General features: G+C 39.8%; 1 protein-coding gene across 1 annotated transcript; it reads right to left on the bottom strand.

Annotated features, from left to right (window-relative positions):
* Positions 1–314: 314 nt before the first annotated feature.
* Positions 315–23,727, bottom strand: TCF25 (TCF25 ribosome quality control complex subunit). Its single transcript, XM_072422598.1, has 18 exons — positions 23,465–23,727; positions 22,239–22,367; positions 21,438–21,509; positions 19,236–19,378; positions 18,852–18,917; positions 18,307–18,389; positions 18,043–18,173; positions 17,140–17,239; positions 16,313–16,406; positions 15,830–15,922; positions 14,429–14,534; positions 13,045–13,204; positions 11,695–11,782; positions 11,072–11,230; positions 8,688–8,778; positions 4,071–4,150; positions 3,351–3,423; positions 315–920 (listed from the first exon to the last, which is right to left on the bottom strand). Exons 1-18 carry the CDS (start codon positions 23,639–23,641, stop codon positions 756–758), a joined length of 2,010 nt encoding a protein of 669 aa, XP_072278699.1. The 5' UTR covers positions 23,642–23,727; the 3' UTR covers positions 315–755.
* Between the last annotated feature and the right edge of the window lie 685 nt (positions 23,728–24,412).

Raw genomic sequence — 24,412 nt, 5'->3', positions numbered from 1 at the left:
GGTGAAACCATAAGTGACTTGAAATTGCTCTAAAGCTACATGCACACAGGAGATATTATTCAAGTTGTGCTTATCTCAGAAAATCTGACAGCAGTCCTCAAACATTGTCCTTTAATATGCTGTAGCAGATTGGTAAACAACCGATCAGGAACAACCACTGAGCACTCTTATGGAGGAGAGCATGGGGAGAGGGTGCCACCCACCAGCCTTCCTCTTCTCTACTCCATAGCGTGTACAGCACTCAGTTGTTCTTGGACATGTCTTGCATGTCAACATTTAAACCCAAATAATAAATACACCCCAGCAGCAGTGACTATTTTCTAAGTATGTTTATTTTACTGTACAATCCAATTAACATTTTCCCGAAGAAAGAAGGTGCGACCATTGTTATCTTCTTATTGAGCCTGACAGGTGAATGGTTTGCCAGGTTTATCCTCTGGTTGTTTCATAACAAAGCAGAACTATAGTTCTAAAATAAAATCCTGCAAAAGGCGATGTCCCTTCTGCAATAGAGAACATGCCTGATTGCAATTTATTTTTGAAGTTTAGTTTGCCTTTTTAACTATGACACAGATCAAGAGTGAGGACTTTCCTGGCTACATACTGTTGTGTAGGAAGTGTTGAACCAATAGGAGGAGTCAGAAAACTGAGGAACAAACATCAACAAAAAGTAGTTGGGAATGGCACCAATATTTCAGTCATGACTGGTCATTCTGGAAGTGTGCTAGAAATGGGGGAAGGGGGGGGGGGGAGAATCAGTCCCATTCCCCATCTACCTCCTCATCTGGATTATCTTCTCTCGGGGGTTCCTGGAATTGAATATTTGCAAGCATGTCCCGCATGGCTGCCATGAGCCGGTTCACTCCTCGATTCAAGTCCTGACCAGCACCTGCATTCTCTCCTTCTGGCAGAGCCTCCCCCTGTGAAACAAAACCCAAATCATTATCAATATGTGAAAACTCCAGATCCTTCCCCGACTTTTAGTCATTTATTATATTCACCATATGAATCATACTGCACAAAAACGAAGATTTATTGAAAATAATGCAGTTCAAGATTAAAGCAGTTTTCAAAAATAGGTTATTTAGAAGTCTATTTATAAAGCAGTGAATATGATATTCACTGAACTATGTTATGATAAAGAAACAATCACTGCAATTAAAAAAAAAAAAAAAAAAAAAAAGAACCTGGAAAATTCTACATAACATTCTCCATCAGGGAATGTTTCAGTGAATGTTGGATATACTGCTTTATTAATAGACCCCCTAGTATATTATTGATAATTCTAATAGTGTGAGTTTTAAGGTCCATACCACTGGTGGAATTTACTTTTTATTCAAATATACAATACAATAAATGTACAGTAAAAAAAAAAAAAAACAAGTTTCACCTAAGTGCTAAATATGTTGCAAATTATTTTCTTTGGTGTGAAAATGAAGCGTTTTCATTTCCATTAATTCCAATAAATAATTAAATATTCTACAGAATGATTACAGATTCCAGCGTTTGCCTTACAGATGAATATTCAAGGAGAACACTTCATCGCCATATGGGGAGAGAGTCTCTATAACCAATATCCACTAAAGTATGTCCCCATACATTAAAAGAAAAAAGTTACCAGGCTGTTTTTGAGGAAAGTTCCATGAATAACTAATATTACCCATAATTCCACAGTAACCAATGCTAAAATATCACTACACAGAACTTGATTCCCCCCGCCCCCATTGGGTGGATATTGGTTATGGAGACTCCTTCCCTATCTCTCCCCATACGGCATTGAAATGGTCTCCTTGAATGTTCATCTGTTGTGCAAACGCTGGAATCAGTAGTCATACTGTACAATATTTGGCACATCTCCTAAGCAAGCTATATTAGCAAAACGCTTAGAGGAACACATATGAATGAATATGCATCATATTCACTGCAAAAAAAGGGATTTGCAAGATTTACAAAACTTAACTGAAAAAAAAAAAAAAAACACCTTTATTTCCGCAAATCCCTCGATCATGCTGGAGAAGTCCTTGATCGGGTCCTGCGCTGTTCTTTAATTCTACTTCGATCCGGCACGGAGAAAGCGCATGGTGCTGCCATCTTTGGCCTTCTTCTTCCTTTTTTGGGTAAGTCGCCCAATCTCACACTGCGCAGGCACAAGATCAGGTGACATAGCCCAATGTAAAGGGGAAAAAAGACTGCTGATCTCACTGCATATATGTGGGGCCGCAAATTATTTCCCCTCAATGTAAGAAATACCCCTTCTGAGCATGCCCGAGATCGGTCAAGCCCAGAATGAGCAGCCAAGAGCCTCCCAGAATGTGTGACATAGGTATCTAGGGAGGCTCTACGCTCCCATCCATGCCTCCTCCCCAGTCATGTGTAAAACCCATCCATGGGCCACTATATTGCCACAGAATCAACAATAATGACAGAGTCACTAGCAGGAAAAAACAGAGCAGCCAGCAGAGGAAAATACTGGCACACCTGGAAGTGTTAGTGAGCTGAAGCACCCAGGGAGGGAAGGATAAAGACGCTGCCCATCAGAAATCAGCGTATGACTTTTATAACTTTATGGGTCACTTTGCTTAGATTTTTCTTTAAAAGAAACAGTAAACTGCAAAAATAACACATGAACATAAAAATTCCAAAAGTAAATATCACCACTTTACAGATCACCAGATACTTTATTAGGGCCCAGACTGAAGTTTAATTTACATTACTTTAAAAACAAGGACCTTTAATTTAGCTTTGTGTGTCGAGTCTTAAGCTACGTACACACGTCAGATTTTTATCGCCCGATAATCGGCATCGGCCAATTATCGGGCGAAAATCTGGCGTGTGTACAGTCGGTGTCGTCCATCGTCCGGACGACCGACCTGCCGGATCCACGGACGATGGACGACAGCCGATCCTAATGAAAGGGAAGGGGGAGAGCGCGCAGCAGGGTGCCGCTCCGTCGCTCTCCCCCTCCCCTCTCCATAGAGCATGAATGGTGCTGTATGTACAGCACCGTTCATGTATCGTGCACTCCCTTGTCGTCGGAAAGGATCGTGAAAGATCCTTTCCAACGACAAAAATTGGAAGTGTGTACGCAGCTTTAGAGTCAAATCTAAGGTTATTAAAAATTATTTCAAATATTTTGTTTTTTTTTTTAAAGAGAAGCAGCAAAGCAACTCAACTAGAATACACAGACTGAACTCTATTTACAATTGTTGCCCTTTTTATAGCTAAAAATTCACCAATATAATAGACACCGGTCTCCATAGAGTTTCTTGTAACCCATTGTGCTGGTAGTGCAAAGCTCATGGTAACAGCAGCTGCTGGGTAATAAAAACGTAACAAGTCATAAAACGTACCTGCAAATTAAAATTTGGCAATAGGGATCTAAAGAATAAAGAAAGAGTTCCTTCATTAGCCGGTCGATGTGTTCTAGAAAGGGGAAGAAAGGAGACAAATTAGAATCAGATAAGTAAAATGGGTTTTGGGGCAATTGGTTGAACCTTAAAAAACTGAAAATCCTTTAAAGCGAAACTTCCAATAGCTAAGTACATATATAGGTGAGATTTGCCTGTCTTAAGATTTTTATTTCTATCCAATCATGCCATTTTTTTTTTAGTCTGAACAGTCTAGCTCTTCTTTAATTTCAGCACAGGGTCATAGTTGGTAGCATTGTGGCCTTTGGGTAGCACTGGGCTACTTGCTTCAGATCCCTGGTTGTAGTCAGTGCATTATCTTTATGTATATTTGTTCCCAATAACATACTGGAAGGGTAACTGGCTTTTTTTCCCTGTGTGACCATCTGTGTGAGTGTGGGAAGATCCTTGGATTACAAGCACACATGATACATGTTGCTGTGAACAGGCCAATGTCGTATATTAAAGCCATTGATTTTGTTCCATCATTCATAGCTATCTTTAAAAATAAAAAGCAATTTGGTGCTTTCTATTGCACCAATGTTTGCATGTTTACCTATACACGTTCAGCAAAGCTCACACTGAATGCCCATATATAGTCAACCTTCAACATAAGCACATTTATTTGCTATACATTCGTCAATAAAAGTTAACTTCAGTTACCTTTCAGGTCTTGTATAAGACGCTATAGAATCCAGTGGAGGCAGCGGGTCAAAGCTGAGTACTGGTTGTGACGTTACTTCCTGCGGGTAGAACATTGAACATACACCATTAAAATAGTATTTTTTTTTTAACTTACTTTAAAATCTTTTTATTAAAGGACACTGGAAACTTCAGATTTTTATGCTACCTACTGGAGGATTACAAACTGTCAAATAATAAACTGTAGCCCGTCCACGATAACCTCTCCTTCTACCAGCATGCCTTAGTTATATTGAATGAACTACCAAGTGAATATAGTACCAAATTAATATAGACACAAAGGAAAGGGAGACCAAAGACTCTCAACAGACTCCAAAAATGTGATTTTAAATTAGGTTTTACTAAAAATATTCTTAGTCTATTGAGAGCCATCTGCAGTTCAAGGCAATACCAGGCAACTGCAACAGACCCCCTAAAAAATGGGAACAAAAAAGCCACCTGGAGGAACTTATACCTGAAGCACAGTGGCCATCGGTAGTACAGGGTACATGGGAACAAAACCAGCAATCATACAATCTTAGATAATCCCTGACTTCTGAAAGTGCAAGAAACTCACAGAAAAATCAGAAATTGCCTGGGTAGGAAGAAAACCCAGATACCCAAAACTATAAGCTAAATATGGTTAGCTGAGCCACTTAGGATAGAAGAACAGCAAGCCTAGGTATCCATAGAGTTCAACTGAAAAGGAGAGACGAAAAAGAAATAAAAAAAGAAACTCATGATCCCCAAAGAGAAAAAAAATTGGGTGGAGTGGGAAGGTCCATGTAGTTTTTAGGGCACTAAAGGACCCAAGGCAGGAAAACTAGGGCTGATTCTCAAAGTTTTGAACCCAGAACTCAGTGTTAAAGGGTGACTTCCAGGCTAGCCTCACTAGGCCTGATTTATTAACGCTCTCCAAGGCTGGAGAGGATAGGGTGAAGCTGGGTATTCCAGCAAACCTGGAATTGATCTGGCCAACTATTAAAAATGTTTGTTAACCTCCTGGGCGTTACACTGAGGTCTAGATTTCTGTACCAAAAGCGTTACACTGTTTTTCATGAAATTTTTTTTTTAAATTGTAGACCTGTAACTTACAGAAATATGTCCGAATAGGGGTCTAGTAGATAAAATGAATATAAAAAATGTTTGAAACACACAATCATGTAAAAAAAAAAATTACTTTTAATAAAATTAAAGGAAAAACACAAAATTCAGCTTAAACAAGAATACATAAATAAATGAAAAATACTGAAAATGCGATAATTCGGTATACTGTATAGTAATATATTTTTCTAAAACACCTCCCTAGTGTCCGTCACATACCTATAGACAAAACCACATAAATATATTTTCTATTATTTTGTATTGGACTGGATACAGGACTTTGTATTCAATCCAATACTGAAAATGCAATAATTCGGTATACTGCATAGTAATATATTTTTCTAAAACACCTCCCTAGTGTCCGTCACATACCTATAGACAAAACCACATAAATATATTTTCTATTATTTTGTATTGGATTGGATACAGGACTTTGTATTCAATCCAATACAAAATGAGAACAAAATTCAAACTCTCATTATGTATTGGATTGAATACAAACTCCTGTATCCAATCAAATACAAAATGAGAGTTTGAATTTACCAATTACATACTTTGTATTTATTTTGTATTGGATTGGATACAGGAGTTTGTATTCAATCCAATACAAAATGTTTGAATGAGTTTTTGAATTTCACACGCGCCGACGTCATCGCGCATGCACGCAGGGAGAAGCCGGCCGGCTTTTTTTTCTCCGCCGGCAGGCTTCTTGTTTCAGAGAGCACCCGGCGCTGGAACGAGAACGACGCTGGATGATCAACGGGACCAGGTAAGAAGCCGGCCGGCGGAACACAAGATGCTGGCCGGCTTCTTACCGGTCCCGCTGGTATAGGAGAAGGCACCCGACGCTGGAGAGAGAGATTGACGCTGGAGGACAGCGCTGGAACACGAACACGACGCTGGATGAGCACAGTGGGACCAGGTAAGTGAGGATTTTAATATAGGGAGAAAAGTTCAGGGTTAAAGAAAATTGCAACTTTTTTTAGCCCGTACCAAGGTCGGGCTTAACGGTTGGGAGGTTAACAAATAAAAAATGACTTATAAATAATAAAAATAAAGAATTCCATCCTTGACATCTATCCTCAGCCTTGGAGAGCTTTAATAAATCAGGCCCACTGTGTCTAGTCTAGCAGGGTTCAGAATTCAGTGGTTTTCAAATTCACATTCACAATTAAATATAAGCTGGATAAAGATCTGGAATCTGAGGATTCTGTACAAAAGTCTTGATTGAAGGGAAAATATATTTAGGTGTATAAACAAACTAGGTTATTTTTTGAACACCCTCCTGGAACACTATTTATAACGGAGGCATGCTGGTTGTAGAAAAGCTTATCCTGAGCTGGTCTACATTTTTTTTCTGTCAGTCTCTTTTTCCCCAGTGAGGTGAAATACTTCCCTTGTCCCTCTATGAATATAAAAAATAAAGAAAAATAAAATTACAAATGTCACATGACAATCAATACCCCTTTGACAAGCATGCAGAAGCCATTACTGTTGGCAAAGGACAAGGCTGTACAAAGCAGGTCAGTGTCTAGTTTCCATAAAAGTCTTTTTATAATACATGCAAGTAATCATCTCTATGAAAGTTCTGTTTGGGAAATGCCTAAAACAGGCTCATACAAAAGAGCATCATATAGAAGAATAAATACAAAAATATGACTTGTAATGAATAAAAGAACTGCTTGTACTGAATCTTGGCCAGGGCACTATCTGCATAGAGTTTGCAGGTTCTCCGTGTGTTTGTGTGGGTTTCCTCCAACATTCCAAAAACATGCAGGTAGGTTAATTGGCTTCCTCTCAAATGGGTCTTAGACTGCATTAATGACATATGACTATGGTAGGGACATTAGATTGTGAGTCCCTTTGACACCTTTGGACAGCTAGTGACATGACTCTGTACAGCGCTACATAATATGTCGGCGCTATATAAATACTGTGTTATAATAACAATACTGTACCATACTGGAATCCGTGAATCTGCTTGGTGCAAGGTACACTAAAAGCCTATAGCTGCAATATATTTATCTCCATGTACACGTATAAGAATGACTCACATTCCTAACCATACGCTGAAAGAGATTTTCCTTTTTACAGATAGATTGTAATTGGTTACTCAGGGACTTTTGCTGCACTACCTCTCCTAGGTATTATCCTAGGCTGGACATTACCATTGCTTACTTGTGAATAAGACGATAAGAAAATGGCAAACTGCGCACTGTGGATTTGTGTTTGGCCCTTCCAGGTGGTCCATTTGGAGACAAAATCGGTTTGAGTATGCTTGCCCCGTGATCAACCTGGTTCATCTGGGACCAATAAAGTTAGGAGCTTAAAATGAATTCACAATGTGTGACTTGTGGTTTTCCTTTTTGCCGGGTGGAGCCTGTAAGCTGTTTTGCCAATGTCCAAAAGAGTGTTTGCAACAATTGCTTCTGATTTATTTTGCAACTTTCTCCAATCTCCAGAAGGATGAATTTATCTAGCAAGGATGCAGCAACACAATCCTTACTGGTGTGCCAACCAAAATGTTTCCTTTATAAACCCTTGAAAATTAATCCTAATGTAGTTAATGCATGCTATGTGCTGGGGTTCATTTAAATATGAGGTTATTTAAATGTTCACTTTAAAGTGAATGCAAAGCAAAACCTTTTTCTGTGATTTTCTATGTGCTCCTAGTAACCACAGTCACTGGTACGTCAAGTGAGGCATAATTCAACATTTTTCAAACTGATTTAGGAACAGGAAGCGAGAATAAATTTTCAATTTGAAACACTTTTTTGGGGGTAAACTTCCTCTTTGGAGAGATATTGTCATTTATTCCTGGGTATCTGGGATAGACAGCAATTTCATCTGTTCCCTACTTTGCAAAAAGTAAGGACTTTGGAATAATAAGAATCTCTGGGCTATTGCCTTATACAGTAGAACCCCGGTTATCCCGAACTCAGATAACCAGCATCCTACAGCTCCGCTAGGGCTTCAGGAGCAATCAACACAGCAGAGGATATCTCTCCAAAGAGAAAGTTTACCCCACAACAAGTGTCTCAAATTGAAAATCCAAGAACACATATCACAGCTGCGCTATGGCTGGGTGAGCAATTAAGAAAGCAGAACTCCACTCTGCTGATGAAACCCTCCTGATGGCTCAAGCGTCATCAGGGTTTCCCTTTTCCCAGCCATTCAGCACTAGAGGTGAATAGGGACAAGTTTCCCCAAGTCTAGTGCTGAATAGCTGAGAAAAGGAAACCTCAGTTATCCAGAAACTACATTTATCCGGAATCGGACTTTTCCCGTGGGTGCCGGATAAATGAGGTTCTACTGTATTTACATTAAATTGCCTCCTGGTGGTGAAGCAGTGACAGACACCAACTTGTATTAACATCTTGTGATATTATGAATATAAGGATCTCTAGAATTTTCCCAGTGCCGAGCACACAGCTAGAAAAGAAAAACACTGTAAGAGGGATGAGCACAGAAGACACACAGAGCCTTTTCACTCACCACTGGCAATGCCGAACTCACTCCCTTGATCTCAGACAAGATGACATGACGATGGATATTCCTAGGGGCACTCTGATAGCGAATCTTCCTTCTGGCAGGGGGAAAAGCAGAGAAGTATTAGCCAAGCAATCACAAGTCGTTCATGTTTTCTTAACGATTCCGCTATTTCTGGCCAAATATAAAGCTTTTCATGTCATCAATATGCTGTTGTTCTCAGCTGTTTACACTTCGCCTGGCCTGGTTAGCGGCAGTGTAGGAAGTCTTCGATCATTATTCTTTAAATCGCTTCCAACAAAGCAGTTTCAGCAGCTCGCTAAACTGACCTGAATGTTTCCTGTTGTCAAGCCATCCTCCTCTGGAGCTCGATAGCCAAAATGAGTATGCTGAAAGGAACACTGCTGTGTGTTCATTCTAACTTCATATGAATTGATTAAATAATGTTTATATTTACTTGATCCATATTTTAATCACAGTACTTTCCTACTTACTACCATCATGTGCAGCTCCAAGCAACCCTTTAATAGTATCTGTCAAAGCAGCTTTTGCACCCATCGCTTCTGACAGCACATTACCCTATTTTATTGCTGGCTACAGCAGTGTTCTACCAGAACTTTTCAGTAACCACCTGGCTGTTTTGGGTGGTCACTGAAAAGCTGGGTCACAAAACAGGGACCGCCATCCATCTACAACTTATTCCCACCCAGCTTGTGGATTTTTCAAGGAAGAACAATACAGTGTCTTTTCTTTTACTCATAGAGGGGCATACCCAACCTCTACACTTATCCTGGCAGAAAATGAATATGCTCCCCCTTCTATTTTAGCTAAAAAAAAGTTACACTCCCTCTTCTACAGGAATCTCACTGACAGGCTAGCACTGGGACATGGGTACTTATTGGGCTGCATTTTGACAGCCCTAATAAGGAAACCACCAAACAAGGGAGATTTATTTGATGGGCAGCCAGCTGAACAAGAATAAATGTCCAAGAAAAGGCCACTTAGCTGCGTCCTTCTATCTATTTATAAGTGTACCTGAACTCTGGATGGCTTAAAAGTACGTTAAAATGTAAGTTCCCCTCTGAAGCATGATAAGTTACACCTTTATTTCTACTCTATGTCTCTGTTCAATTCCCGAGATATTCCCAGCTACTTTCTGGCTGTCATTTCTCTCTCATTAGTCAGTCCCCAGAATCTGCTCCTCTCCTTCTCTTGCGATAATTTAGATTAGGTTAGATTTAGGTTAATTACTCCACTGATATATTACAGGGCCCCCATAGCAAGAATCCCAGAGGAAATGAAGGAAGAATTACCCATTCCCTGCCTGAAAGAGCAGGCAGCATTTGCACCTATATATTTTAGTGCAGGTAAATACCTTTGAACAACAATCTAATAGACTATATTTAACAAACTATGCACACAAACAGATGGGTAACTCACACGAGGAAGCTTTATATAGCTGGAGGTGATCTCTCCTACGGGCAATATATGTCTCTTTTTGTTTAATCTTAGTCACTTGCCAGGGAAGTCTTGTCATATGTAAAGTGGAGTCAGTGTTCTCCACAGCCCCTTTTAGCCTGTACCCGTAACCGGTAACCGTACAGCTGTTTTTAGGTGGTTACTGAAGAGTTGGGTCCCAATACATGGGATGCCACCCACCTAAAATTTCTTCCCACCCAGCTTAAAAATATGCCTGGGTTGAGCACTGTGCATGCTTCATTTTCTGTTGCCTGTTAAAGAGGAACTGTAATTCTGCAAAAACAGATTAGATTGGGCAAGTTCAATACAGGTATTCCTTGTTTTATGACTTACCGGTTTACTGACCACTCACACTTATGACTGGCTCCTCAGACGAGTACAAAACTGTACAGTGTACATCCACACAGCAGCTTTTCTTCGGTCTTCTGGGCTCCCTCTGTCTTTCTCCTACACATTTCCTCTCATTCCCTGGTCTGCAGACTGTCAGTGAGCTTGTCACTGATGGGCGCTACAAACCTTTCAATAACCACCTGGCTGGTTTTTAGGGTGGTTACTGAAGAGTTGGGTCACAAAACAGGAGCTGCCACCCACCTATAATTTCTTTGCGCCCGGCTTGAAAAGATTCCTGGGTTCAACACTGAGTGGAGTAATTGACAATCTAGGTAACTACTAGGAGGGACAGAGGCCTGTCTAATAGTCGTAACTGGTGGAGAATTGACAGCCAGAAAGTGTGAATGTCTCAGGAAAAGGACAGCACAAACATGGGTAAGGGATGTAGGTAGAGAAGTAAAAACAAGAAAACAACATACACATTTTTTTTTTACAAAAAAGGCCGACCAAAGTTCAAGGACACTTTATTGGAATGTTTAATGTTGTTCAGAGGTTTAAATATATATCAGAATCCTGCTTACCTCATCTCACATTCTTTCACAATAGGTTCACTATTATCCACCATACGGAGGACTTCACGCACGTTCTGCTCCAGCCAGGACATGACCGAAGGCTCCTTCCACAAGCTGTGACACCGGCCTACATACAAGGTGATCAGCTGTGACAAGGCTGCAGGCTGGCTGCATAAAATAGAAAGGAAAAACATGCTAAAGGTTAATACCCAATATATGTGAAAAGACAAGGCAGATCAGCTAATAGGAGGCAATAGCAGAGGGAAAAAAAGATTTAAAACCCCCTGTGGCATTGTATCAAGACATAAATAAAAGACCAAAACTGATATTTAATAAGTTCCCCTTGGGAAAATACAATATTCGTCCTCAGGAAGAGGAAGAAAAGTAATGTACAAATTGGCATTCCTAGTATATCTGTAGCTCAGCCTTTTCTATTGAAGCAGCAGACAATGTATTTGCTGAATGGTAGATGGGTATCCTATTCACATTGGTGCAAGGTAAGCCAAGTCTTATACTTTTGTGTGGCTAACAGCAGCAAAACAAGGACAGCCACACAATAATAATGAACTGTTTAAATCTTAATAACCATGAGGATCTCAGGAAAATGAAAAAGGTATCTTTTTTCTGGTTACCTTAGTTGGGAGGCAGTTCCAAAAAATGAATGAGAAGCTACAATGTTATCGGGCTGAACTCCGCAAGCATCCAGAAGTGGCAAAAGAACTAAAAAAAAAAAAAAAAAAGATAAAAAATAAATATACAGAAATGTGTAAAATATTTTGCCACAATCCAAGCAAAAAGAGAGGCAAGCAAAAGTCAATAGCCCAAATGAATCCTCAGGATTTATTACTGTAATGAATCAAGAACGCATAAACTGTAAAACCTCTGCTGTTTTAACTGCCAAGTGCTTTAAAAAAAAACTGTGATTGCAGCACATAGAGGAGTCAGATCACTGCTTCTGCACACAAAGCAGCAGAGCAGTTCTCCAGTCATTTACCACCACCACCATCCCTTTACTTTTCCTAGCACTGTTCCAAAACAACAGCGCTTTCTCTCCCAAAGCACTAGCAGTGATTGAGGTAGTGTATAGGCAGATGTGTTAAAGCCAAACCACTGATTTGTGAAAAACAGTATAAGAGTTTTAATCTAGCATTCCAATGGACATTAAAAGTAAGAGCGAAACATTTCATTCATGAGCCCAAATATGTGTAAGCTAATGAGAAGTATTTCTGTTTGCCACTTTATAAAACTTTTAGATTCAAAGGTATGTAAATCATAACAAAGAACTAAACCTATGTGCTCCAATAAAATTATATTTGAAATAATTTTGCTTTTTTACTGTTTATCCTATCAGAAGCTCAGTAAATACCTTTCCTTTTGTAAGCTCTGAAATGTTGCATCAGTTTTTTGATACTTGGTTACTTCCTCTGTATGAGCTACAGAACACCTTTCCCACATTATGCAAATGGAGGGGGGTGACAATACTGTCCCTATTTATATACCAAAGAACATAGAAACCAGAAGTGTGTTACTGACCAGATCACCAGGTTAAAATAAAAGTGCAAGAAGCTTGTAAAATGCACTCACTACATCCAAGGTATGGTGGGCAAAATATGACTGTTTTTAGGTTTAGATACACTTTTCAGCAGCCAAAAACTCCCACTGATCATTCTACTAACCCTTAGACTCAGTCAGGATTCAAAAGAATAACAAAAGGGGCAGTAACATTTACATAGAGACCACATCATGATATGCTCTCCAGTGACGGATATGTCTAATTTTCCCTAAAAGATACTTGTACAGATTCATAAGAAACGGCAATGTCAACTACAAAAGATGAGATGTCCAAAAGAGAAATCCTTTTTAAGTCTCTACCTGAAGTGATCATTTTTTTGTTAACATAACCTATGGTTTAAATACAAAACATAAACCACAAAACTTTCCTACAAAACAGCATATACAAAAGGTCATAAAATGGAAATTACCTCCTGGGAACATTATGAGTGCTTGCTGTATAAGATTTGATGCTCGGTTGATGGCCGTTTTCTCCTCATTCTCCAATACGTCATCCTGCTGACTATACTGCCATAGTGCTAGTGGGACAGAGAATGCAAAGTTCGGCAGCTGTGATAAGTTCCGGTGAGCCTAAAATATAAATGACAGGTGATCTTCAATTCTTACTGGTCTAACCACTACATCATATGGGCACATTATCAAAAAATGTCACTCAAAATGTAACTAGTATCTGGACTCTATGATATGTCCCGTGTATTGTATTGTTTACCCCACTGTTGTAATGTGGATGTTTTGTGTATTTAATTTTTGTACTGGTTACTTGTAAAAATTAATAAAAATCATTGAAAACAAAAAATGTCACTCAAAAAGTTTTTAGCAGTACTTTTTTTATTTTTTTTATTTAAGTTTTGGGGTAAATGTTCCACTTTTACAAATGCTTGATCAGGCCAGTCATTATTGCAGAAAGGGAGAGGTGATGTCAATTCTGAAATAATGTGTTTTACCTGTTGATAGAACGGAGTTCAGCTTTAGTTGCGTTCAGAACTGAATCACCTTTAGTTGCCAGGAAAACGCAGCTTTCCCGGATTCCCCTACATGTGCCTTGGATAAATAAATTATTGCATGCCTGCGAAAGAGTTACGTAGTCCCGGCACAGACAATCAAGAACAATGATTGCCTCTGTGAGGATAAAGGGAAGGAGAATGTGAGAGGTGCGGGTTTAAATCCGCTTTTTCATTGGCCATTGAAGGACACAGGACGGACTTCTTCAATATGTGTGGATTTACTACAGCCTACTGGAGATTAGGATACAATGCAGGTCAAAAAAAGGAGGTCAGCTATCTCCGGGGGCTATACCCCTAAACCTATTCTAGAGTCTAGTTGTGGAGGAGGTGAGCAATACTAAAATAGACAGGGTGTTCCAATATTTTCCTAACCTATTCAAAACAAAAAAAAAAATATCTACACATCTACAAAGAAAGGCTGCACTAACAGTTGCTTAGTAAGAGGCAATAGTTCCACCAAAAGCCGAGCGAAAATCTGTTTTCTTGCTTTAAGATATTATAATAAATGTATACTGAGATTAACTAGGTGGAAATTCAGAAGCTGCAATAGTGCCTGCAATGTTTCTACTCCTTAGAGCTCCTATATAAATTACGCTTAACCAGGTGGAAAATACAATGCTACATAAATTCCTGTTAAGTAGTGATAATTCTCAGGCTGCAATTCACTGCGTAGCTTCATTCCTAATTAATCATACTTTATGCTCTGTTCACCCTTCTCTCAACCAGATGAGCCCCCTGCTGTTTCCCAGCATTATAAAAGAAGGTCCAATCAGTGTGGTGCCAGCCTCACCTCCCATTCCTCGTACATCCTGCTGAGAAACATGTACTCCCGCGCACGCAGGGACAGGTAATCAATGAGAAGCAGCATACACAGGGGGTCATCGTCTGGGTCCAGACTGCAAGCAGAAAGCAGATCCACGTTTGGAATTTGTTTAAGCAGACCAATGAACATTACCAAACAAACCAAGTCTAACTTGGTTTAACTATTTTTTTTTTTTTTTATAGAAAATCACATGAACTAAATTCTGGCTAGAGAAGGGCTTGAAGAAGGCAAATACCTACAGTGACACTTAATCCACCTCTAAATTTCTCCAGAAGCCAAAATATATTAATTTTCTATAATTCAACTAATGTAGTAAGTTAAAATGCCATAAAGAAATCTTTAATTTCAGAAAACTATCTGGTTGGAATCTCAGCCAGGACACTATCTGCATGGAGTTTGCAGGTTCTCCCCGTGTTTGCGTGGGTTTCCTCTGGGTACTCATGCAGGTAGGTTAATTGTCTCTCTCAAAAATTGTCTTTAGGCTACGTTAGAGGCATATGACTATGGTAGGTTCATAGATTGTGAGACCCTATGAGGGACAGTTAGTGGTATGACTGACTTTGTAAAGCGCTGCGTAATAGGTGGGCGCTATATAAATACTGAATAATAATAGTAACCTAACAGATGGTGGTGGAGGTTGCGTATGTAGTTTGTTAGTAAGAGATTTACTCCCCCCTTCTTCTTCCCTTTGGAGCAACACTCAACACGTGCTCTAAAAATACTGTTTATTATTATTAATATTATTATTATTATTATTAATAATAATAATAATAATATTAAAAGGAATAGAGAGAGCTTTGTGACTGACAAAGGTCATATGGCACAGAAGAGAATACCTGTAACTGTGGACATTAAATAGGAGGGCAAAGAAATTGACTTAAGAACTCCCAAAATCAGTGTATTGTCAAGTTTAAAGTTAAACCTTTTTTTACTACAATAGGAGAGAAGAATATAGTCAGATTGTAAGCTCTTTGGGGCAGAGTCCTCTCCTCCTCCTGTGCCACTGTCTGTATTTGTCTGTCATTTGCAACCCCTAATAAATGTACAGTGCTGCATAATATGTTGGCGCTATATAAATCCTGTTTAAGAATAATAATATTAAAATCCAGTATTGGACACCCTCACAAAGTGTCCATAGTTACCCTCTGCACTACAGACCTGTCAGGAGTAACAACCAGTGTACAGTTTTCCCTCTTGCCATCAGCACATAGCAGTGTGGAATGCTCCAGTGACTTGAGCGCTTTATCATGAAACCAAAAATAAACCTTCAGATGCTGAGCCTGCCCAACCAAATGCAACCTTGGGTCTAAGGCCACCTGAATTTGTTATCCAAAAAATTAAAATAGCTGTCTTAGAGTGTGCACTTACCTAAGGATAAGTTTACAAAACTCCAAGGCAGTTCTTGGACAGCCTCTCTTCTCCAGGAACATCATGTGTTTGAAAAGAGCCAAGAAAAAAGCTCTGTCAAAAGAAAAATATCAAACTCATATCCAGTTATTCCTTTATTCTTTGGCAATATAAATTTCAAACTGTCTCTAGCAGTGTTTTTAACCCTTTTATCATGGGAGAATCCTTTCAGGTCTTCAGGGAATCCCTGCTATAATTACTATATCCACAGGTCACAATACATTAGTGTGGTAGTCAGTAGAATGTCATCCACAGGTAGCCAAAAGTCTTTTTCGTATCACTTAAAATAAGGAGTACAAATTGCTCATTGTTCAAGGAACCTTTGGAGGAACCCTAGGGTTCCACAGAAGCCTGGTTGAGAAACATTGGTCTGCAGAAACAGCTACTGTACTTGCAAATGTCAAAACAAGTAAAAGACGTCACAGTCTAGTGCAGATAACAGACCTGTTTTCTGGTCGGCGGTAGTCTAGTCTGCAGCTCCCGCTGGTAAGGCTGAACACAGGGTGAAATGCACACTCCAGACTGTAGAGGGCTCTCTCTGCAATAGATGGTTTGTGTTATTTTAAAAAGCAATGCAAACCAAACAGCTAAATGAACAGTTGAAAGACATAAATAGAAAAATCTTTACCCATTAAAAGCAATGTGAAACCATGTAAAATGTTCTGACATATACCTATGCCATCAGCAGGTAGCTTAGCTGCTTCGCATGTTTCTGACACTACCCTTGCAAGATGGTTGCACAGAAGTGATGTAAGTGTTTTTCAGTGTTAGTGTTCCTTGCAATATTAGGATTACCATTGCCCATTAACACATTTATGATGATAAATTTCTGTCCCCCACAAAAGACATTTAAGTGCCTCCAACCTGCTCATTAGTCCTTCCAATTGCATGCATAGATTGTAACTTTAGGCTGCAGAGTGGTAACTTATTGGGATGCAGATTCAGAGATTAAAACGACTGGGAGGTATGCTGGTAAAAACACTATCCGTCACAACACTTCAGATTTCTGAATAATGAGGAGCTTTAGCCTATATGGTTTGTGTTTTGTCTCAGACAAATACATCTCCCTGGTGTACACCAGTGTACAGTGTTCTCCCCAACCCCTTTTAGCGCACTACCCGGCACTTTTCAGTAACCACTTTTCAGCATTGGCTGCCACCCGCCTACAATTTCTTCCCAGCTAGCATAAATAGAAAAAAAATCCGGGCTGAACACTGTACTGTATGTGCTGTTCCACGCACACAAAAAAAACAGCAATAACAGCTTATTACCAATCAAGTCTCTGGCCATTTCTTGGTCCTCCTGGAGACGACACACATCACTGAGTTGCAGCAACGAGTCCACGTGATATGGGTTCATTTGCAGGAGAAGCTGCCCCAGAAAGAAAAACAAGATCAATAATTGATAATATGCAACCTTTTTGCAATATAGTCGCTTCCCCAGCCTTTTTTTTGTTTAGATGAATTAAAGGACAATTAAAACTTCAGAACAAGTTCTCTTTTATTATACCCTACCCCCACTATCCTTAATGCTTTAACACATAGTTATATACTCACTTCCTCCTTTTTCCAGCAATCTTCATTGAGCAGCACTGCCCAAGATCTTTCTTCTGAAAATGTCCCTGCTAGATCTTGTTCTTATTGAAAATCCGCAGCCCTTTTTATTCTTTGGAAAAGCTGTATTCTGCTGGAGGCCTCCATGAAAATGTCTCTCGAAAAGGTAAGAACACAACCATGGTGCTTTTAGCAGAAAGGCTGTGCAGCGCCAGGCATGAACACACTGTAAAAAGGGCTATATAAGTGACCCCTCCACAAGGGTAGGGAGATTTACAGGTATTCTTTATAAGGGCTCATTCATACTGATGCATTATTCAAATGCGGAAAATTAGGAATTTACTGCATAAAGTACAGGGTTTTGTGGTTGCATTGATTTTAAAAAGTTTCTTACCGCACTACAAGTAGCCTGTAGTACCTTGACTAAGGCCATGTTCACTTTTTTATCCAAAACGGTGAATGAGCCGCCTTAGTACATAAGAGTTAATGCAGCTTTCTCACAAGTACACACATGGTTTCCACTTGTTGCATCTCATCAGTGCAAGCTATAGCAACTAGGCCTCTTCTGAGCAAGGGCAGCAAAAACTGTCTTAGCAGAAACAACACAAGCTTGACACTCACCACTATGTTATTAGGATCCATAGACTCCACAGCATCTAAGAACTTGAACTGGACTTGCTGATAATCTCGCTGGTGCTCAAATGTGAAATACTGGACCCCACGTCTGGTATCTAAAAGGCTCATAGAAATGCCTGAGATGGAAGAAGGTAGGTTTATGGTGGTGCACCTTTTTAAATTAAGTTACTCTTTATGGAAATATGAAAACACTCTGTGTTCCATAACAAAAAAAAAACAGAATTCTCATATACCAAGTAATAAATTCACCTGTTTTACTGAATCTTGGCCATGTGCTCTTTGGAGAGGTCATCCAGGTGCTTCTGTGATGTGGTCGCTGTCTCTGTCTCACCCTGCAAGTTGGCAAAAATACAAATCAATGTCTTGGTTATTCACTGTATGCAGCAAATCTAGGAAACCCATTTACACGGCCAGACTTAAGATCACTGCGAAAACGTTTTGTATGCAGAGATAAAAAAAATAATGCTGAGTATGGCTCCAGAGGGAAGAAGAAGGAGGGGTAAAGCTCTTATTACCAAACTACATACACAACCTCCACCACAATTTGTTATGTTACTTATTAAAATTATTAATCACTATTTATAAAAGGCTTTACAAAGTCATGTCACTAGATGTCCCTCAAGGGGGCTCACAATCCCAAAGCTAAGTCACCCTTATAGTGTTGTGTGGTATATGGTGCAATAAAACAAGCTAAAAGAGGACATTATCATAGAACCAGCTATCTAACCCCTTAAGTACAAGCTTTACTGAAATTCAAGATATTTTAGAATAAACAACATTTTCTATTATCCTACCTCTGATCTCCCATGACGGCACGTGAACCAAAATATTTTTTCAGCTCGGTCTCTGGGTTCAAATTTCTGTTCAAAGAAAACAAATGAAAAAAAGATGATAAATATAAATCATAGTGTCTGTAGAGAATGCAAACTACAAGGTCCTTTATTCAAGGATGATGGACTTAATTGGCTGCAATCCCATTACTATAAACACATTCCCCTAATACATGAATGTGGGTATATCCAGCAGGCAGCACAGAATATGACATTACATTGTGTAGCATGCCCCTCTTGCCTTAGGCTGTCTGGAAGCGCAGACTAGTAGTTTCACAGTATGTGCAGAAATATGTTACCTAATTCTGTTGTACATGGCAGTGAGGCATTAAAGTGGTAATTCTATACCTGTGTTCCACATAAAGTAAGGGCCGGCTGTCAGTGTTACCAGTGGTCTGGCCCTGGAAAGCGATGCCATTGGTACTCTCGATTCTCTCTAGAATGCTGTCAATATCTCCGAGCTCATCTTTACTCTCTGTGCTGCCATCTGGCTGTGGAAATAGAAACAGGAAAAATAAAATGGTCATTAACTGCCCAATTGTTTACTGGTCTGTGGATCTATTTTTTCCATTTATTCTTTTTATGGCCAAAGGACATTAGTAAATATACACCAATGTATTGCTTTATTTTTATTTCCTTCCAGCAAAGGAACTGCAGCAGTGTTCTCCCCAGCCCCTTTTAGCCAGGCGCACTACCCAGAACTTTTTGGTAACCACCCAGCTGTTTGTGGTTGGTTACTGAAGAATTGGGTCACAATACAGGGGCTTCCACCCACCTACAATTTCTTCCAAACTGGCTTAAAAAAAATGCCTGGTTGAGCACTATGCAGGCTTCATTATCTGTTGCCAGTTAAAGAGGAACTGTAATTCTGCAAAAACAAATTAGATAGGGCAAGTTCAATACAGGTATTCTTGTTTTATGACTTACCTGTTTACAGACCACCTGCACTTAGGACCGGAGCCTCTGATGAGTACAAAACTGTACAGTGTACATCCACACAGTATCTTCTCTTAGGTCTTCTGGGCTCCCTCTGTCTGCCTCCTCCACATTCCTCTCGTTCCCCGGTCTCCAGGCTGTCAGTAAACTTCTCATTGACAGGTGCTGCACACTCGCAGCACTGCACACCGAGTCTATCCTATGCTCCTAGGAGCATAGGTCCCAGGAAAGGAATCTGGTCGTTAACCCCCCTGGCATTCTTTTTCCGTTCCTTTTTTTTTTCACGCAAAACGCGGTAAATTGTTTTTCATGAAAATATATTTTACATTGTAGGCCTATAATTTTTAGGCATAACTAACTGAAATATTTCCAATATTTGATAAATTTAATAATAAACTTTTAATAATAAAAAAAAATCAGTTAAAGCAAGGGTGGATAAAAATACTGAAACCTGTAATATAACTGTACAGTAGCATGAATATTATATATATATATTTATTATATAAAAATGTCTTTGTATTGGATTCAGTACAGCTATTTTGTATTGAATCCTGTACAAAATTATTTAAATTTTCCGCCCCTCCTCCCACACACACCAACACATGCACCAGTGTCATCCGGAAACCCCGGAGAACATCACTGCATTCGCCGGCTGAAGATCTGTAGAATAGGACGCCGCCCGAGGATGGGATCCGTCGGACAGGAAGCTGGAGGACGCGATGGGACAAGGTAAGTGTGTGTTTTTTATTGTTTTTAGTTACACGTTTTTTTTTAACCCGAGCCACACTCGGGAATACCGCTCAGGGGGTTAAGCAAGGAGTAGAAGTGACATTGCCTGCCATGCTTACTTGTCTGATTGCTATCCTCTGGCATCCTCTGGCTACGATGACGTAACTCCTGATATCCTGGCATCCGCCAGGTATCAGGAGTTACGTCATACTAGCCAATGAAGGTGATTGAAGATTGAAACAAGGAAGAACAGAGAAACGAAGATGGCCCTGCCTGTGACAGCACAGGTACAGGTGAGTGTATGTTAAAAAATTGAGATGTCAGGTAAGGGTATTTTATTGCAGAAGGTACATCTCCTTTCCTTTCTGCAATAAAGGGCCTGCCTGGTCTCAGTTTTTAGGGGATTAGTTACGTACTATAGTGTATGGATAGTCAAAACTTTCTTTTTAGTGTTAAGTAGAGTAGAGAAGGGTTTAAACCACAGCCTATGTACAATTGAGTAAATTTCCCATCACATTCTGTCTTAGAGATGCAACAGTGGGTTTGGTCAAATTCCCAAAGTGAGAGGAACAAACAGCTGCCCTCCTTGAAAGTTTACCCCTTTTCTTGTTCTGGGGACAACTTAAACATTTTAAAACCCCCTCACTTTTTATTGTGGTTACAATTATTATTAAGATAAAAGGTAAACATGAAAGGTTATGTTCATGGTATAATGTAATGATTTTTATTATGAACTTTAGCACTTCCAGAGGAGTGTCACCAAGATTATATTATATTATAAAGAGTAACAGGACCAAACAATCCTCTTACATAATATGTTAACTTTATTCTTATTTGTCCCCACTGCACTGGTCACCTGTTTGCATTAGAAATGACATTCATTACCTGACCATCTGTTGGCGTCTTTTTAGCTTTTCTCTTCTTTTTCTTCTTCTTTGTTTTGTTACCAGCTGCAGCCTAAAAATAATATATTAACAAGGATTACTGAACTACAGCAGAGTGATCAGTGTAGGGAAGCAGTACAGGCAGATCAGAAATCGATTCTACCTGAACTAAACCACTACAAGTTGGTAATGCAACCCTGTTACAAATATAAACATTATTAGTTACCTTTCCCCATGCATGAGCCACAAAATATCACTCCAACACTGACAGTCAGGACAGTAGAATTTGGTCTGGGACCTTTACCCACCATTAATATTAATACACAATATTTATATAGCGCCGACATACTACACAGCGCTAGACAAAGTCCACTTGCAATCTTTATTTATTGTACAGCGCTGTGCAATATGTTGGCACTATATACAGCCTGTTTATTATTATTATTATTATTATTATTATTATTAATAATAATAATAATTTCCAGTGCAGGATGCTAGGATATGCCAAGTATCCATGAATCCCACAGGTTTGTTGAGCTCGAATGAACACCTGCATGCACGCCATCATGCTGACATGGCCAATTAAAGTGGCTGAAGATCCAGTACCCAGAAGAGGAGTGGAGGAAGATGGCAGCCCCGAGGACAGTCAATGAAAATAAATATTTGCAATGAGTAAGGTATGTTTATTGTATTGCAAAATGAATTGTATTGGCTCTCCCTTCTGCAATTTTTTATATTTTACATTTAGTTCTGCTGTAAGCCTTTGAGACAAACTATCTGTGTTATGAAGTGACATTCTTACCTGTGAGGAAGCGCCCTTGCCATTTTCTTGACCCTCCTGTCCATCTTGTTCCTCGTCATCCGTAAGCCTTGACTGAAGTGTTGAGCTTGTGTCCGGCTCGCTGTGATGATCTTCATCTGCGTCAGTAATCTGCAACAAAGTGACATATAATGACAAGAGTTCTTACCACAGACAGACAGACCCAGACCGATCATAAGGCCCTGCAGGTTTGTGCCTATGAAGAGAATAAAAGAAATGACCTTCCCCTGCTTAGTCATCACTAATAAATAATTCCTCCAACATCAGTAGAAATCATCTCATAACATTATTTGGAAGAATAATGCAAAGACCCAAACATTGGAAGGTACTTTATACAGTTTTTGTTCATTCATGTTTTCCAGTTTCCGGTATTTATACCGATGATAAAAAAAAAAAAAAACAACATTGTTACCAATGACTGTAGTTACTTTTTTTGCTTCTGTTTCCTATCTGCACAAACTTACTTTACCTAATGCTAAATCCAGTCTTGAATTTACTATAAATGAGCCAACCTTCATGCTGGTATAGCAGACAATCTCCGATACCCAGATTATTATCCCAAACCAAGCTAATCTTCTACTGCAATATTGTGAGCAGTGCCAACAAGCATTGCATAAAAAAAACTAGATGTCCAAGTGTGATTAGGGGATGGGGCAAAACTAGCACTGCCTTCCCACTCCTTCTGTGGCCCCCAATAGGGTGAACGCATTCCTTTTAGTCTTGGTTGGTTGTACCGGCTCCTCAACTGTACTTAGAGCTTCTCAGTGTGCATTGGAAGCTGCAGCAAATCAGATAGAGCCCTGGGTGGAGGACAGCACCATCTATCGCTTTCCTTCCTAACCTGCTCTTTCATTCATTAGACTTCAGTTCCTGCTATCATGGAGGCTTGGCATGCTATATTGGCATTGGTCTTTACACCCTGCTTAGGGGTATCTTCTATAAGTTCTCCTAGGAGTCCAAGGCTGAAAGTTCGTAGTCCAAGGTAAGGGCTTGCAGCTGCATATACATATCACAGCATACCCTAGCAGCTGCAGATAGAGGATATATTAGTACTAAACATCCCTATATTAAATCCTGCATGTACTCAATATATTCCTTCTAGGGACATGAAATTCCCCTCTATCCCCAGCCATCTGGAACTTACCCCAATCCCATTTCCCCTTGGCCCCTGCAGTCCCTCCTTCCCCCCACTAGGTGTCAGTACACACCAGCTGGAATGGGTTACTCAGACCCCGCTCCTCCAATAGTTTGCGGTTTCCTCGATTCTTCCTGATTCGTGGCTCGACTGACAGAACCTCCTCCTCTTCCTCAGCCTCCTCGGGGCCCCCCGGTTCCTCTTGGCCCCTCTGCTCCCCGCGTAGCCTCCTCAAGGCCCTGCGGGACATGTCTGTAGATTACACCCGACGCCGGCGAGCACGTACAAGTCTACTCAGGAGCGAGCTGCGGAAGAGTCGGGACTGCGCATGCGTGTCATTTTTTCCTTTGGTCGCTAGATGGCGATGGTGGTTACAATGCGGGATATGACAGCTGAGCGCCACCCACTGTTTGTCCAAGGATCAACAAGCAAATGTTTTGATACTTTTTTTTTGGTCATTGATAATAAAATTTATTAATAAGAGTAATTTTTCTTTTACTCCCTGTTGTTTCTGTACACCAGAAATCATGTGAAATCAGCCCAACCAGACACAGATAGTATAAAAATAAACTAAAAGTTATTTACCAGAAAAAAAGGAAAAAAGGTATAAACCTGTAAGTGACCAAATCAGTGCAGTGTCACATTTAATGAGGCTTTTTATTTACCTTTCTGGTGAGTCTTTTGGTAAAACACTGCTTTTTCGACATTCACTGCTCCTTGCAATCAATGGGCCATATGACTAGAGATCAAATGCTGTTTGCCCCCCCCCCCCTCCCCACTTTACGTAATGGTATCTCCCACTGGCATATACTTTGTGTATTGATGTGGAAGTTACCATGTCATGCTGTAGGGGGGGGTAAGGTATTCTACATAAATTGGAAGTTGTGTTTTTGGAGCAAGCACCAAAAAGTCAGCATTTTACCATTTTTTTTAGTTTATTTTTATGGGTATGCTGATAGGTTCACTTTAGGACTTGGCAGAAAATTGTCCTTTTTGCTATATTCATTTCAGAACGTCAAAA

Source organism: Pyxicephalus adspersus, chromosome 9 (assembly GCF_032062135.1).
Source record: "Pyxicephalus adspersus chromosome 9, UCB_Pads_2.0, whole genome shotgun sequence".
Taxonomy (NCBI): domain Eukaryota; kingdom Metazoa; phylum Chordata; class Amphibia; order Anura; family Pyxicephalidae; genus Pyxicephalus; species Pyxicephalus adspersus.
The sequence above is the reverse complement of the archived record's forward strand: the minus strand, read 5'-3'. Positions and strand labels throughout refer to the sequence as shown.